General features: G+C 42.3%; 1 protein-coding gene across 3 annotated transcripts in view; it reads right to left on the bottom strand.

Moving 5' to 3' along the window:
- Positions 1-16,923, bottom strand: part of LOC142572540 (uncharacterized) — a 34,405-nt gene that overhangs the window by 470 nt on the left and 17,012 nt on the right. For 2 of the 3 annotated variants that reach the window (XM_075681715.1, XM_075681717.1), the window contains 13 exons: positions 15,850-15,990; positions 15,297-15,371; positions 13,381-13,485; positions 8,870-12,211; positions 6,757-6,855; positions 6,549-6,629; positions 6,355-6,415; positions 4,796-4,878; positions 3,677-3,750; positions 1,873-1,981; positions 1,732-1,779; positions 1,206-1,295; positions 934-972 (listed from right to left, as the gene is read on the bottom strand). In XM_075681715.1, coding sequence (XP_075537830.1) covers positions 934-972; positions 1,206-1,295; positions 1,732-1,779; positions 1,873-1,981; positions 3,677-3,750; positions 4,796-4,878; positions 6,355-6,415; positions 6,549-6,629; positions 6,757-6,855; positions 8,870-12,211; positions 13,381-13,485; positions 15,297-15,371; positions 15,850-15,990 — 4,347 coding nt within the window. The remainder of the gene's footprint in view (positions 1-933; positions 973-1,205; positions 1,296-1,731; positions 1,780-1,872; positions 1,982-3,676; positions 3,751-4,795; positions 4,879-6,354; positions 6,416-6,548; positions 6,630-6,756; positions 6,856-8,869; positions 12,212-13,380; positions 13,486-15,296; positions 15,372-15,849; positions 15,991-16,923) is intronic. The other variant, XM_075681716.1, reaches the window with a different exon arrangement.

Here is a 16,923-nt window from a genome sequence, read left to right as displayed (position 1 = left end):
TCTTGATTCAGCTGGTGGCAATAGACAGTGCAAGACCAGCCGAATGTTACTTAGTGTAGTTGATCTTATTACCATGATTAGCCCTCATTTCTCTTAAATTCTGCACGGGAGCAGTAAACGAATTTGATGTCTTAAAGGTGGCCAAAATATGAACAATGTGTTGACTAAACATTTTCCTTCCTAACAGCAGTCATTAGGGTCATGAAAGTGCTCTATGAATATGCAGATTCCTTGCAACATCATGCGTGCAGTTTTGGCATACCATGAAGGACAAATGTATAATGTTATTGTCAAAGCATAAATATATTGCAGGCTTTCTCAGAGCCTTGGGGGAAAGAAAAATAAAAGATAACGTCATGGAAACAACTTTATTCAGTTTTTTTGAAGATGTTTTGAAAATGTTAATTGCAGCTTGTGCCGTAAAACACATACTTAAAATTTTGAATAACTAAACCTAGCTAATTAGATAACTAACTGTACCTCAAGAAATGCCGTCATCTCAATAACCTAAGATAACTACAAACAGTATGCCGTTGGTCTCATTCATCTAAGGGGTACCACTCTTCTATAACCCTTGTACAAAAAATATATACTATATATCAAAGACACAGACACAGGACCCAGAGAGGAGATACAGTCAGGCATCTTTGACCTTGTTTGACCCTGTTTTGAGCAGCAGAGTAACCTTTCCAGGAGTGGAATTGCGTGCCTGCTTTTCTTGCACTGCATTCATTTACACCAGAAGCTCATAAAAAGATAGAGCGACTGACCATTTTTTTTTCTATTTTGTTAGTGTTCTCGACAGAGGAACACTCAAATAACGAAAGGTTACTACACAGTAGAACTCTGTGGACGTTTTTTACACAATGTGGCACATCAAAATGTAAAATACTCTTATAATTATGAAATAATACTTCTCCTCAGCAAACTCACTTGCGCCTCTGAAGATGCACAGCTTGTCTCAGAATTGACCTAGAATAATGAAATTTGGTACAAGTCATCTTAGAACAGATATATAGGCCCATCTTGGATGTTTCATTGTAATCTAGCAAGTGTTTGAAAAGTTTATTGTATTGGGTAGCATTCCATTATAAAAGACAAAGCCTCTGTCCTGAACCACGTGACTTGTTTCCATGCTTAAGCCTGTACACCTGCATGCTCCAGAGAGTAAAAAACCTGTCACCACTATAGAAGCACACCCTCACCTGTGGCTGTTTGGCCTCCTGTCTTTGCAATATTTGGTTCTTCTGCTCATCACTGAACTTGAGCACAGCTGCAATGACTTTGGACAGCGTCTGTAATAGGAACAAGCAATTCATATCCAGGCAAAGCACATGAGTGCCAGTGAATCTGGTCAGTTTGGCCACTCCGTCCCAGTCAGGTACTTTTTGGTATCACAGCCCTTCAGTCAAGTGAGTTTGAAAGTAATTCAACTTGCAGCTGCACAGAGCGCACAAGTGTTAGCAATGCACCCGCATGCTGCTAATAATCCCAAGCTCTGTCTGCTGTACAGGGCAACCAGAAAGCAAACTGTTGCGAACTAGGTCACATTTTAGTGTTTGAGCTACTAATCCATTCCTGACCGTGTCATTGTCTGGCTGTTTATCACCAAAGAAAGTGAGTGCTTTAACCGGTGCTTTCGTGCAGTCACCTTTTGGTGCATGAATCTGAATTCAGTACTAAATAAAGTTTCACTATTTGCATACACTTTATGAGAACAAAATAACTTACCATTGTCTCTTTTCCCATCATGTACTCAAACAGGATGTTCCGCAAGTACTACAGAGAGAAAACAAAGCAAAACAAATAAGTGTAACTAAGTGAACTGTTCTCCTTGAACACATAATTCTGCTAGCCTTTTCCAAGACATACCTCATATTCTGTGGGCTCGGGGAGCTGCACAGGGTTCTTGCCAGTATGGTTTGTTGCATTGTTGTTTTGCTGGGCACGCAAAATGCAGCGCAGGTCGTTGATTTCATCCCTATGTGAAAGCAAATGCTCACTTAGTGATAGGCAGCAAGTAATGATACCCCAGTCATATGGGGCAGTGACCAGCTTCAATCACGATCAAAAGTAACCATGTGGCATCGGTATTACCATAATTTTTCAAGAGGCTTTCTGCGACTATCACTATGCTTTCATTCAAACAGTGCACAGTATGGCTGCAAGCATGTGGGGTTATGCAAAAGGGAGTGGAAAGTGCAAGAGCAGAAACATTGCTCATGTAAAAGGACACTCTGGCTATGGATGAACTTCGATTTCGTTATTCAACTACATCTAAAATGCAAATATGCCCTCACTAGATAACTGCTTAACTAATTTGAGTAAAGCTTGTATTTGAAAGAGGAAGCAAAGTTGTACTGATTGTAGAAAGCAGAACTTGTATTTATTTCCAAAGACCACTTTAAAACACTGAAGCACGAAGTTTGCAACTCCACATTTTTAGGCCAAAAGTAGATACATCAAAATTCTGCAAACTGCACCTTTCAGATCGTCTAAAGAAGGACAAATATGGTTTATTAGTTTGCAGCCTACATGAAATTGTTACAAAAAAAAAAAAACAGTATGCTGGCTGTGTTCCATGGCAATGAAAGTGGATGAAAAAAACTTGTCGCAGGTGGGGAACGATCCCCACCTCTACGTAATGTGAAGACGTGGGATCGTTCCCACGTCAACTTGCCACGTCGTTCCCACGTGGCAAGTTGTTTTTTCATCCACTTTCATTACCATTAATTTATCATTTCTTTGATTCACTTAGTAAGTACAGGTAACTTCCCTTATGTTTTCCTTGGTGTCTTTGTTTGTTGGTTTCTCATGATATGAATAATAAAAATCGGGCCCATTGGTTAACCCCCTTTCTTCTCGTTCCTAAAGATTAGCAGCAATGTAATCCATTTCCAACCTGTGCAATATGAGAGATATGACCCCATGACACATATACACCTGACTTCTGGACGTAGCAAGCCTTTGCTATCTCACATGCTTCCCTATCCTTGTATTTAGATACAGTAGAACCTTGTTCATATGTTTTGGAAAAAACTGCGAGAGAAAACATACTAACCGGAAAACTGTACGATCCAAAGTAACCCAAAAAATGTTACATATTCAACTATTGTTGACATTTAGGTAATGCGAAGCCTTGCGCGTAGTTGAGGCTTGAGGCGCTGACGCACGTCAAGTTGGTGGTGCTTCGGCGGTCCCAGATGCATTTTTATTGTTTTCCTATTTCATGGTGTTTTAAGAGGGCGACGCCGGATGCCTTGTTTTCTTGTTTACATGGGATCTAGCTGCTGGAAATATGTATCATACGATAACAGTTTGGCGACGAACTGAGCGTTGGTACCAAAAAATCTCGTTTCCCAGGAACTTAGGAATTGGTAAAAAATGAGCGTGACTCTATTAGGCCATTTTTTAGGGTTCTCGACTGCGAACGTTGGCGCTGGGAAAACGTACGTAATGGGAATGTATCAACGCGGTTCTACTGTACTGCCTTGGTGTGCAGAATTGTTACCTTGTTATCTTGTTTGGGGGGGCTTTGCAAAAGTACAATTATCAATTATTGGTATAATTCAGAATGTTGCATAATAGATCAATTTTGCCTGCTTTAGATGTCCCAATAGCAGCAGCTTACACTCCATATGAGAATGGGCACTGCAAAAAATATTGCGCTACTTACCGGTACCGACCGAGCGTCAATTGGAGAGCTTCTATTCGCTCGTCAGCCGGACACTCACGAGGACCCCACTCTTCCTAGAGGCACCAATCAGGAAATTGCAATCGCCACAATGAATACCAATGCCAGGATGTACGAGTCATGTTAATGCATAAATGTGCACTGCACTTCACAAAAATTTTTAACGAAAATAAGAAATTACTGTCGGGTGCAGGCAGGCAGGAAGGCATGGGATGGTAACTACAAACAGGCGAGCTCTTAACTTGAAGAACTAATACTTATGAAACAGCTCAGTGGTAGTGGTGATAGCACCACAGGTTGCGGTCGTCAAATCAGTTATCATGCCTAGGATGAACACTAAACTTCAAAGGCACCAATTTGCTCAAGCTGGAGATCCTCGTAAGCCAAACAGCTAGGGGACTTTTGTATAGTTTCTAAGATATTTAGTGCATATCTATCAAGCTGAACTTCTTACAAGGAAAGAATGTACTCGACATTTGCACTTTATGTGCAGTCATTGGTTGTGCTGTAACACTTGTGCACAATAAGTTGCCCAGATTGTTAAACTGATTGAACTGTCATAGTTCCACAAGTACAACCTTCACACAAGAACAAATAAAAGAGGGGTGATGGTGAGACCACAATTTTTTTTCTTCATGTGCAGCTTCACAGAAGGCCACATCTGAAGAAGAATTTCATGTTGCCTTGAAGCAGCATCATGATTCAATATAAAACAGCAGTAAAAATGGCGATGACTAAACCTAGCATACAAAATAAGACTGTCTTTTAAGCAGTGTGTTGTGCTGGCAGTTTATGTAACTGGGTTGTTCTTTCATAAAGATTTGTAAGCTGTTTGAGGTGGTTATTTCTGCAGGCCATATGAGGTTTGAGTAGGATGGTTTTATGGGCCAGTTGGTGCATGATGACAGTGTGGTGATTCCAGCAGGTTGAAACACGAGAACTTGGAAAAAAGAAACGCACAGGACAATGCTGGACTTACAATTCTGTCATATGAGATTTCTTTCTTTTTCACTTTATCCATTTCTACTGATAGTAGTAATTGGGGCAGGAGTGTTTTAGGTGTATACAGTGCACGATACTATAGGTAAACCATCAGCTCACCTCATCTGGCCATGCGTCATCCCATCCACTACCATGTGTGGCTGCAGGTGTGTCTGCCTCCGCATCAACCTTGTCAGTGTGGCCTGTTCAAAATATTCAGCAGAGTAAAATCCTATTTCTCTTACTTTTATATGTGGCAATCACATTGCTAAACGGCTGTGTAAAGTGCATCAACATGAAGATTTGACAGAGAATCATAAAAACCAGCTTGAATTTCAATCTCTTGTTACTAAGAAAGACACTAAGAGCGTGCAAAATGCTCACCTTGTTCTCCACTGTACAGACATGATAAGACCTATATGCTGTCTGTTAGGGCAATTGCATATGGAACAACTATTGCCTAGAAAAGCAGAGTGCAGCTTTTTACACTAGGCACTTTTTCTTTAGCAGACAGCTCCCAGGAAAGTCAAACTAGGATAAACCTTTTCACAATTTATTTTAAATATAGTTTAATTGCCAAAAGTTCTTACCTAGTACCTCAGCACTATTATGCAGTTCAGGGAAACATAACCATACAATCTTGACACACTGTGCAACTAACAATTCCATCATTGCAACTTGCAATGATGGAAACGATGGAGGTCGAAACAATGATGCTACCACCCTGTCCTTAGCATTGTGATACGAAAATACTATATGTACAGCATTTTCGCCAAGTATTGATAGTACAGTAGAACTTTGTTCGTATGTCTTGAGAAAAAAATTCGAGAAAAAACATAATGACTGGGAAGATATACAATCTGAAGTTACTAAAAAATTTGATAGGCTCAGGTGATGTTGAAGTGCTGTTGCAGCTGTGAATGTGGTGTGCGATGACTCAAGAGAAGATTTGCTGGTACCAGAATAAGAAATTTGTGTGAACCAGCTTTTTCACCTGAGACGGGCGGGTGAGTATTGCAGGAAAGCTGATGGGGGAGGGCGGCTACTATTATCAAATGCGTGCGCCTTGCACTTTTTCTTGTTTACATGGTATCTAGCGGCCGGAAAACATATTACACAATCGCAGTTTGGCAATTTACTGAACGACGGTGCTGAACGATCGTGCTTTCTGGGAATGTATGAACTGGTAAGAAAGAAGTGCAACTGTATTTGGTCATTCCTTGTGTTCTCGATCGCAAATGGTAGCACTGGGCAATCGTACATAACAGGAAATTATCAACGAACTTCTGCTGGATAATCTACTATGTGCTTGAAATTTGCCAAAGAGAAAGAAAAATTTAAATGTGCTTGGTTAAATTTCTAACTGACAGATGTTTTCAAAAGCAACTACTAGAATCAGGATGCAGTCACTTTTACAATGTAAAGCATAATACTTAATGCTCATACCTTGCTGGCGAAGCAGCACACTGACACAGACATGGCGAAGACACACAATACACGACACTCACTGTCTGACATGACACTTGTGTGTCTTCGCCGTGTTTTTGTCAGTGTGCAGCTTCACCAGCAAGATATGATGATTAATTACCAACTAGCCCAACTTTCCACAGTGCTAATACTTAATGCATTTGCTATAAATAAAACTATGTGCAGCTGAGTGAACAGTGAACGGGGCTAACCTGATCCTTCAGACTTATGTGCTTGGTGCTGATGCCCATCACTCAGCTGACGTGTAGCCACCTGTCACAAATCAAGAAACGGCACATTGAGACAGCATGCCACTTTCAGTCTAAAGACATGCGGCATGGATCCACAACCATTACAACTACGGACTAAATCTCCTAGACTGTTGTCAAGAAAGTTGTAAACAAACCATTTTTGTGCCACTGGCAAGTCGCTCTTGGAGAGTCTGCAACTGTTCTTCGTAACTCTTGGCACGTGCCTCAGCTTCGTACTGGGATGGCAGAAGATACACCGACATTTATTGTGTGCTCCTGAGTACAGAAGCTGTTTTGTGCTATCTACACAATAAGTGAGTGTGATGCAAACAGCAATGAGCTTGCTCTGCAAGTTGAACTCACCAACTGCTTCCCAAGGCCATCTTGGACTTCCCGGAGAGATTCTTCCAATTGCCTGACACGTTCTTCCTGTTTATGTCCAGCTGACGATAGGCGCTGCTTCTAAAATGACAGACACACAAAGGTGATTAGCAGGCATTCCATCAGGAATGGTTTATAATGGATATGAAACAAGGCAGTAGAACAAGCTTATTTAAGAACACGACCAAAAATTAAGCCAAATGTTACAGTGTACACATCATTTGCTTATGCCTCACAGAAAAAAAAATGATAGAAAAGCGTCTGAATTTTTTATAATACTGGCCGCGAGATTGAGCAATGTCGCCGCTTGGTAGGCACTGGCTGGATAGTGTGGATTGCAGTGCGCATCGTCTGCTACGGCCCAAGTGTTTACATGTGAGCGTACGGCATGCAGCTGTAGAGACCATTTCTTCAGTGGTTGTAGCACAGCTGTAAAAGCTGGTCTGCATTTTTTGATGATGTACAGAAGCATTTAGCCTTGCATTGTCATCTATAACCAATCATACCAATTTTATTGTTGCTTTGTGTTACGAGTAAACCACAGAGAGCATTTTCCCTCGTTTTAAGATACGTGAATGCCGCACTTTAACAACCTGTCGCAATGTGTTGATCCCTTTGCAATCTCTGTAACAAGTGACATCAAAGAGTGGTGTGAATATCACTCGGCAGTAGAATGAAGAATTGTTAACATTCACAAATTAATGTGTCATGCACATTACATTACGATAACTGAATCATTGTAATCGCTAATTACATAGCTCTTGCTTAGTGGTTAAGCAGCGGCCTGAAATGTTCTTTTAATGTGTGGTTATGATGCCACAAGGGCAAGCTTTTTTTTTGCCTCGTAAGTAAATCATGGGATTTTGTTTTGACTCGCTGCTACAAAAGGAAAGCCAAAATAGCGTATTAGTGAGGATCATGTGTGACAACCACCTCTAAATGCAGGATGTCATAACACTGAGTTGAAAGGCAGTTACTAATATTTCCTTTCGCTGTTCAGTGCGGAGTTCATAGCTGGACAAAAAACCGCAACCATCATTAGCTGAAATAAGAAATCCTAATGATTTTGGCCTCCCAAGTAATTACAGTTTGCATGTAACCATGCAAAGGCAGCTTTCTGCATAAATTACATGTCTTTAGTGCTACTGCAATAAAAATGTTCTTGTCTGAAACAACGTGGCGATCCTGTTAGTATGCTGTCACTCACAGTGGTATAGCTTGTTTAACTGAACTCATCAACTGCTTTTGTTTTGCTATGCAAAGAAAAAGAAAACAGAAAATAAACAAAGATGTATGTCTAAAATTGATGTAACGTGCATATCGCTTTGCAACTTTAACTTCGCTGTACGGAGATGCAGAATTTTTTATAAACAGTGCAGGTTTTGCAGACATGCGGTAATAATTAAGTTGCATAACAATTTTAGCAGAGCAGGTGGAATGCCAGCAAAGCATGCACAAATAGGTCCAAGGAAGTGCCAAAACACACATTGTTTGGCTGAGTGCCAGTCACCCGTTAAATGGCAGTCTGCACTTCTTTTCAAGTAAAAAGGAACTTCCAGCACATTTTATGTAGTAATGTGGCACTTGAGGGCGATGTATAATCAGTTCACTGCAGTCAGCGCATTTCATTACCATAAAATTGGTCCAAATAGTTCAAAGCAAGGCGCTGCTGTCTACATTTCAATGCATACCACTGACCGCCTATCCACGCCAACATGGTGATGTAGCTGCCACCTGTAGCTCAATCTCACAGCAAATAGGCAAAGTACTGCCTGCATAACGCACTACAAAATTTGTTAAATAATGCAGTGCCTGAAAGGTGCCCAAGTAATAGCTAGCTATAATGAAGCTGCAGTTAACAAATCCGATAATAATCAGATTTGTATGATAATTAGTGTGGTACATAATCTCACTGTCACTAATAATTTTACTAGAGAGACATTTGTGGCTTAGTTTCTGTCCTGTTTTGCCATGTATTGCTGGTTTGTGGAATGCTTGTTGCTCATGTGGTTGGCAATGACAATTAAAAATATTTAACCATTTTTTAAAGGCTTGTTGCTTGTTATGGTATATGAAACATATTTATGAACAATACCTCTTGAAGAAGTGTAGTGAGCTTCTCTTTCAGCTGTCCAACAAAACTTGAACGCCGTTCTTCGTTGTCATTCTTGGGGCATGCGTGTGTCTGAAGCAATTCCTGCCTTGTGGAGACAACTTCTAACTCTCCCGCGTTTAATGCACCTTTCACGAGGTGCTCTCCTCCCAAGACAAGTTGTAGTCTTTCACCAATGCCCTCATCTTCATCACAGAGCCCTAACACATCAGAATGTTGATTTTCAGATGACCTCACTCCTTCGACGTCATTTTCGAGACCCTTAAAGCACTCCAGCAGCACATCCCGCTCTTGTTCAGCTTTCAACTTCAGTGACTCCAGTTCTTGCATCAACTGACACTCTCTTTGTCTGCTTTCTTCCAGCTGCGATACGCTCGCTTGCAGTTCCTCGCACTGTTTCTCAGATTCGGAAGTCAGTCTTACAACTTCTGACTGCCTGTCTTCCACAAGTAACCTTGCTTCTTCGATATCCTTCTGAAGAACACTGCATCGATGTGAAAGCGCACTTTGGTCTTGTTCTATGTGCAGTTTCAGTTGCTGCACCTCATCCACCAGTTGCGATTCCCTTTGTCGGCTTTCATTGACCTGCAATGAACTCATTTGCAGCTCTCTTCGAAGGTCCTCAGCTTCAGCATTGAGTCTGGAAACTTCGGCCTGCTTCTCTTCCAGCAGAACCTTGACTTCTGTTACCTCATGTTCCAAAGCCTTCCGTGCATCTAGCAGTGCACTTTGGCCTTGTTCCGTTTGCGATTTCAGTGAGTTTAGTTCTTCGGCAAACTGCAACTCTCTTTCCTTGCTTTCCTCCAACTGAGATGAACTTTCTTGTAATTTTCTGCGCAGGTCCTCCAACTCAGAGCTCAGCTTAGCGACCTCTGAATTCCCATCTTCAGAAAGTAGCTTAAATCTTGCAACATCTTTCTCCAGTTCTCTGCACCGCTCTAGAGTAACAAACTGCTCTTGCTCCATTTGTGACTTCAAACTCTTCACCTCTTGCATTAACTGGGATTCCCTCTTTTTGCTTTCCTCAAGTGTAGTTATGCTAGTTTGGAGATCTCTCTGCAGGACCTTAGCCTCAGTTTTCAGCTTGGTAATTTCGGATTGCCTCTGGTCTGATAATAGTGTGGCTTCTTCAGCATTCTTTTCTAGGTCTTTGCACCTCTCTAGAACGGCACTTTGGTCTTGTTCCGCTTGTGATTTGAGCAACTGCACCTCCTGTACAAGCTGGGACTCCCTTTGCCTGGCCTCCTCAAGCTCTGATGAGTTGGCCTGCATTTCCTTGCGAAGGTCATCAGCTTCTGAAGCCAGAGCAGCCATTGCAGAGTTCCTATCATCTGAAAGCTGCCTGGTTTCTTCAAGCTCTTTTTCTAGGTTCTGGCAACGTTCGAGAAGTGTGCTATGCTCTTGTTCCATTTGTGATTTTAGCAGATTCACCTCCTGCATTAACTGGGATTCTGTTTGCTTACTTTCCTCAAGTTGGAATGAGCTTGTCTGCAATTCTTTGCAAAGGCTACCTACCTCACTAGTCAGTTTGGCCACCTCAGACTGCCTCTCCTCTGCCACTTGCCTGATTTTCTCAATCTCCTCCTCGAGCGCTCTGCATTGCTCAAGGAGCGTACTTTGGTTCAGCTCTGTCTGCGACTTGGACGACTGCAGCTCTTTCACCAGCTGTGCTTCCTTTTGTTTACTCTCCTCTAGCTGCGCTAAGCTCATCTGCAGTTTCTTATGAAGTGCTTCAACCTCCGAAGTCGCCTTGGCTGCCTCAGATTGCTTATCTTCAGCCAGTTGCCTGGTTTCATCTATTTCCTTCTCTAGAGAACTGTATCGCTCGACGAGCATGCTTTGGTCTTCCTTCGCTTGTGATCTAAACAGCTCCATTTCTTGTGCTAGCTGTGATTCCCTTTCTCCCATTTTCTTCAGCTGCGCCACATTCATTTCAAGTTCCTTCTGAAGGCTCTCAACATCAGAGGCCATTTTCATTACCTCGGATTTCCTGTCCTCCGCAAGTTGCCTGGTTTCGTCAACCTCTTTTTCCAGAGCTGTGCATCGCTCGAGGAGTGTACTATGGTCTTGCTCTGTCTGTGATTTCGACAACTGCAGTTCTTGCATCAGTTGTGATTCCTTCAGTCTGCTTTGGTCTAAATGAACTAAGTGTGTATTCAATTCCTTCTGAAGGCTTTCAACTTCAGAGGTCAGTCTGGCCATCTCCAACTGCCTTTCTTCAGCCAGTTTTCTTGTTGCTTCACTATTCTCCTCGAGGCTCTTAACCTGTTGTTCAAGTATGCTCTGCTTCTGCTCCATTTGTGATTTCAAAGACTTAATCTCCTCTGTCATCTGGTGTTCCCTTTGCTTAGCTTCCTTGAGCTCTAACACGTTTGTCTGCAGCTCCTTGCGCAGCTCTTCAGCCTCAGATGTGAGCCTGTCCAACTCAGAAAGCCGCTCTTCTGCAAGTAACCTGTGACTTTCCGAATCCTTCCTTAAGCCTTCACACTGATCCAGGAATGCACTTTGGTCATCAACCTGTGATCTCAAATACTGCACCTCTAGCGTAAGCTGAGATTCTTTCTGTTTGCTTTCCTCAAGCAGGGATAACTTCGTTCTCAGCTCTTCGCGAATGTCTTCGGGTTCAGAACTTAACCTGGATATTTCAGATTGTCTTTCTTGTTCCAGCCTTTTGCTTTCTTCAATATCGCTCTCCAACGCTTGACATCGTTCCACAAGTGCGACTGGGCCTTGCTCTGTTTGTGATTTCAACAATTTCAGCTCATCTACAAGCTGCGACTCTTTCTTTCTGGTTTCTTCCAGATGGGCCAAAGTTTCTTGCAGTTCCTTACGAAGGTTTTCGGCCTCGGACCTTAATCTAGCAACTTCAGACTGCTTGTCTTCGGCAATCAGCCTGCTCTCCTCAGCGCCTTTTTCTAACAGTTTGCATCGTTCCATGTACGCACTCAGCTCCTGCTCAGTCTGAGACTTCAATAACTGAACTTCTTGGGTCAGCTGCAATTCTCTTTGCCGGCTTTCCTCAAGCTGCGACAAATTCGACTGCAGCTCTTTGTGAATGTCTTGGGTTTCAGAGGTCAGCCTGATAACTTCAGACTGCCTCCCTTCTGCCAGCTGTCTAATACTTTCAATTTCCTTTTCTAAAGTATCGCATTGCTCTTTGTGTGCTCTTTGGTCTTGCTCTGCTTGCGACTTCAATGACTGCAGTTCTTGCATCAGCTGATGCTCTCTTTGTCTACTTTCTTCAAGCTGGGATAAGTTATTCCTGCCTTCTTCAGTATGACTGTCCATGAGTCTTTTCAGTTTCTCACTGATGACCATTTTATCCTGCAAGAAAACAAACATCAAAGACCTGAATGGCAGTGTTTTTTTATAGAACTGTATGTGGCACTGCTAACAATACAATACAGGAAAACCTTGGATCAATGCTACATTGCTAATGCTAATGCTACATCCTATCTAAGCTGCTATCGTTCAAGAGTTTCACTGTGTTTAATGAACTTTTATCTTTTGTTCACGAGAATGCTAAAAGCAGTTTGTGATGCTAAGATGACTATGCTAAGACGGCTATGTCATCATGTTGTTACCAATACACACACATTTCATGTGCCCATGTTGCACGTGCACCATGCAAACAAGAAAGCATGGGCACAAGAATACAGCCAATAGGTTGCAGCTTTTATCCAAGCCTGTCGACATTTTTAGCAAAAATGAATGATTCAGATTTTTTTAATATGGCTCCGTCCAGTGGCGTAGCTAGGTCCTCTGGCACCCGAGGCCCATAGGTCTTCTGTCACTCTCCTCCCCCCCCCCCCCCCCCCCCCGGGTGTAGTCGAGGAACGCGAGGATATCAACAAGTTCAGGGTGTCTTCAGACGTATATGACACCCCCCCCCTCCTAATGGCCCCTTGCACCCGGGGCCCCTGGCCCCCCCTGTTGCTACGCCACTGGCTCCGTCACACAGTATAGAATCTTGTCAGTTAGACTAATTGCATGCCAACGAAATCGTTACATTCACTGCACTGCATTGCAACTCCATTGTATCTCGTATTACAGAACGTAATGTCTCAGCAGCACATTCAGGGGTGTTAAGTGTAAGAAAAATAAGTTTGCTGTATTTGATTGCATAGTATGTCCACACTTTCTTCCTAAATTTTTGCAGGATGCAGGTCTTCCACAAGTGGGGCTCAAAGCTACCTTCTGACACTGCGTGCTGCACTCACGACTGCTACACAGAATAGGCACCCACTGATGAAACATCAGGGAGAGCTTTCTTCAACAATACTGTTCACTGGTTTTGTTGGTCACTGTGGCTGCTTGTGTAGCAACATGTTGACACTGGCTTAACCTTTCTCCCAAATTTCCAAACCCCCCGAAAAAGGGTGAGGGCATTACACAAGGGCATGCCATGGCTAGACAAGTAATTGTGGTTTGTTAAGTTTGTCACAAGTTGTGACGAACTGACAAGCGAGCAAGCACTGTTCCTGGATGCTCACCTGCAGGGCCTGGTCAAGCTGTGCCTGCAGGTCATGGAATGTGCTTGTTTGTCTCTTCACCTCTGCCTGCAGTCTGACCACTTCTTCATTAAGCTGCAACTGAACCTGCAAAAGTTCAGTAGTGTTTGGTGCTGCCTCCTACTGGCCTTTGCCACATTACGGAAAAACAGAGTTGGCTAGTGATACTTTCAAACTTAGAAGTGAACAAGGAATGTCCTTGTTCAGCCACTGTAGATCACTTAAACCCCCGTTTTCCTGTGTACTTTTATTTTGTTTGGATTTGAAACTCAGACTAATTCATGATCTACGATTAAATTAAAGGAGCTTTGATTGGCCTTCTATGTTAAGAACTTCAACACTACAGAAATCAAATGGCACAGTTCATTCAAACTTTTCTCCTTTTTGTGCAAAACAGCAGGAAAACAATGTGGCTTCTCTGGCTAAACATGGAGCTAGAAAAGACGTCGAGAGAGCATGAAGGTATGCGAAATAAGGCTGTCGCAGCAAATGTTTGTTAAAAATTTTATGAGTGAAACTGACAGCCAACTGGAGAAAACTGAACTTGAACTACAACTAGCCTTGACCACTGCTGATCAGCCTGTTACACAATTTCCTGTAGCTTTCCATTTGTGACAAAATTTATATGGTGTTTTGTGGAAAGCATCATACCGTATATACTTGTGTAAAGGCCACACTTCTTTTTTAGAATCATGGCTCAGTGCGGCCCTTAAACAAATCAGGCCGATGCCAGCCTGCTAAAGGTTCATACTGCTTCCGCAACTGTAGCAAAGGGTAAGAGAGTAAATGACCTCAGATGCTGGCCTATTGTCCCTGGCTAGCACTGACCCAAACAGGGCTCCCTTCTCTAGAGGCAAAATGCCACCAATATGATTGGAAACACTGCCAACACAGTTGAGGCGACGCGCCACACAAAGAAATAATGGCATGGCGCTGGCGGCCCGATCAGCATCGACAGAAAAGCAGCTAGCATTATCTAGTGGCAACAGAACTAACTTCGCTTTTCGGCAGGATGTCTTGAATGTTTTCCAAAAATTTTGGCCTCCGAAGTGGGAATGTTGCCCTTACATGAGTATAAACGGTAACTACACATTTCTCTTGCATACATGCTTATAGGCTTGATCTGTGGCTTTAGCTATTTTACTGATATTTTGAATTTCCCTATTGACAATTATTATGTCTGCAATGATTAAAACGCTGCCATTAACTCAACTGCTATCCAAACATTAATGCAATGTTGGTCAAGAAACAACACATTTGTGTGCTTTTGCAAATCTGACACATTGACTGCAACTACTCTCATAGTGTTGTCAGAAGAATGATTGGTAACTGCCTTGTGCCTTTATCACTGCGCCATTCATTGCCATGACGAGGCAACATCTGGTTTTATATCAGTTCTTGCATATGAATGGCCAGGTGTATAAAAAACTAGGTGAGAACACAAAATTTCCAGCATTAAAGAGGTAAAAGCCCAGAGAAGGAAACATGCATTGTTTGTGTCTTAAGAAAGGAAAACAGCAACCTACTGCGGTCATGACAGAAGTTCACACTAAGCATTCCTATGTCACTACACTTTCAACCTTAAAAGTACATAGGTCCATAATAGGTCTATAAAACTCCTTATCTGTCCAAGGCACTCAAGAAAGCCAAGCCTGAAACTGCCACACCACTGCAAGATTTCAAGTCTACTCCAATCATGGTAACAGTGGGCTGCACTTTTGTGAAACAGGTGGCACATTAAATTTAGAAAGGGAGAACAGGAAATGTAGTTTCCAACATTCAACACATTTCAAGACACTTTTTATGCATGCTAAGGTAGAAAAATAAAGAGAGAAAAACAACAACAAAGGAACGAAAGAAATGCATTGATCAAAACCAGAGAAACAGCGGTGCCTGACCTGTGCTGCCCGTTCTTGCTCAGTGGTGAGCTCGGCCTTCAGCTGCTGCACGCTTTGCTCCAGGTTGTGCTTCACCTGAGGAAAGGTTTAGTAGTAGTTTTGCTGCCATTTAAGAATGAGAATTACTCTGACAACTATTGGAAACATACTTTCCAATAGTTTAGAAAGAAAGTTTCCAATAGACATAATGTCAATTTACTTTTCAGTGCCCCACCGAAGCACTCAATCGTTTGAAAACGCTTGAAAGGCCCCCCCCTCTGCACCACCAATCATAAAACTTGTTCCACTGACCGCGCACGCAAAGTTATCTATCAGATACCACTGAGCTGTGGTAAAGCATATACTGGACAAAATGACAAAGCTCGTCAGCGCTGCAGTAACGTAAAGAATGGATATAGAAGTAATGTAGTGGGAAATTGTAATAAGTGCGCACACACTCCCAAGTTTGAAAAGACAAAGTTAGTAGGGAAAGGCAAACAATAGAGGTATATCATATTCAAAAGGATGGAGATAAATGTGTGAGCGCTGCCTTTATTTTATTAATTAAGCTCACCAGCTGGTAAGATTCGATGTCTCTCAGAAGGCCATCCCCCTGTCCAGTTCCAGCATCCTCCGTGCCCTCCTGTTCTTCCGACTCCTCAGTTATGGACTTTAGCTCCGATAGCTTCTTAGCCACTCGTCGCAGCTCATTTTCCTACACAAAAGGACCAACGGCATGTGGACATATCAAGATACCGCTATCCGCTCACATTCACTGACAAACTAGATTTCTTCCACTGCCGCAACACAATTATGCATACTTATAAGTACTTTCATGTTACTCTTATTAATGGTTTAACATTGCTTTCATTACCTTCAAGATTTTGTTAAATTTGAGAGTCTGCGATTACTTTTGTGATTTGGTACTGTGCCTGAGAACTCATTTTTTCACAGCAACTGTATGTCATACGAAAAGCTGAAAAAAAAAAAAAAAATGTGTCCCACATAATGTGGCGGTCAGTGTAAGCCAAGCCTTCATGTGCATCCCAGTGCCACGGCTTGCCAACATACCTTTGGGTGACACCCAGAGTGGTACGACACCAAGTGCAATGTTCACTGAACCGAATCACTCTTAACAGCCTGATAAATGCAGCATCCAAACCAGTCAGATGTCTCTAAAAGCTTCACTTTATTTATCGCATGGAAGGAATGTGACCACCTGAATTACGACAATTTTGTTCACGGGTGCCACATTTTCTGTTTGGTACATTGTGAATTAAAAATCGAGCAAGATCTAGTACAACCTTGGAAATTTCTGTCGCTGTTATGCATTAAGCTGGAGACCTATAATTTGATTTTATCACAAAAACCAATGTGGTTTTATGGGACAGGTAGTGGTGTTGCGGGTAAGTGTGAGCAGCTATGAAAAATTGGTCAGCTGCTTATATCCAAAACTTATTATAGGAGCAGTGCAATAACTGTAAACACTTATTTGCGGTATGTTAGTTCAATCTTTCAATTGCTTTCAATGGGAATACATGCCTTTCTGCATGCAAAGGGACAAAGCTCTGTGCATGCAACTGCATGATCAACGAAATCAGCTGGCTATTAATTACCAATGTGGTGCTTTTAGTTCCACGTTGTTAGC

The sequence above is a fragment of the Dermacentor variabilis genome, chromosome 2 (genome assembly GCF_050947875.1).
Source record: "Dermacentor variabilis isolate Ectoservices chromosome 2, ASM5094787v1, whole genome shotgun sequence".
Lineage (NCBI taxonomy): Eukaryota > Metazoa > Arthropoda > Arachnida > Ixodida > Ixodidae > Dermacentor > Dermacentor variabilis.
This window is presented reverse-complemented; position numbering and strand designations above follow the sequence as displayed.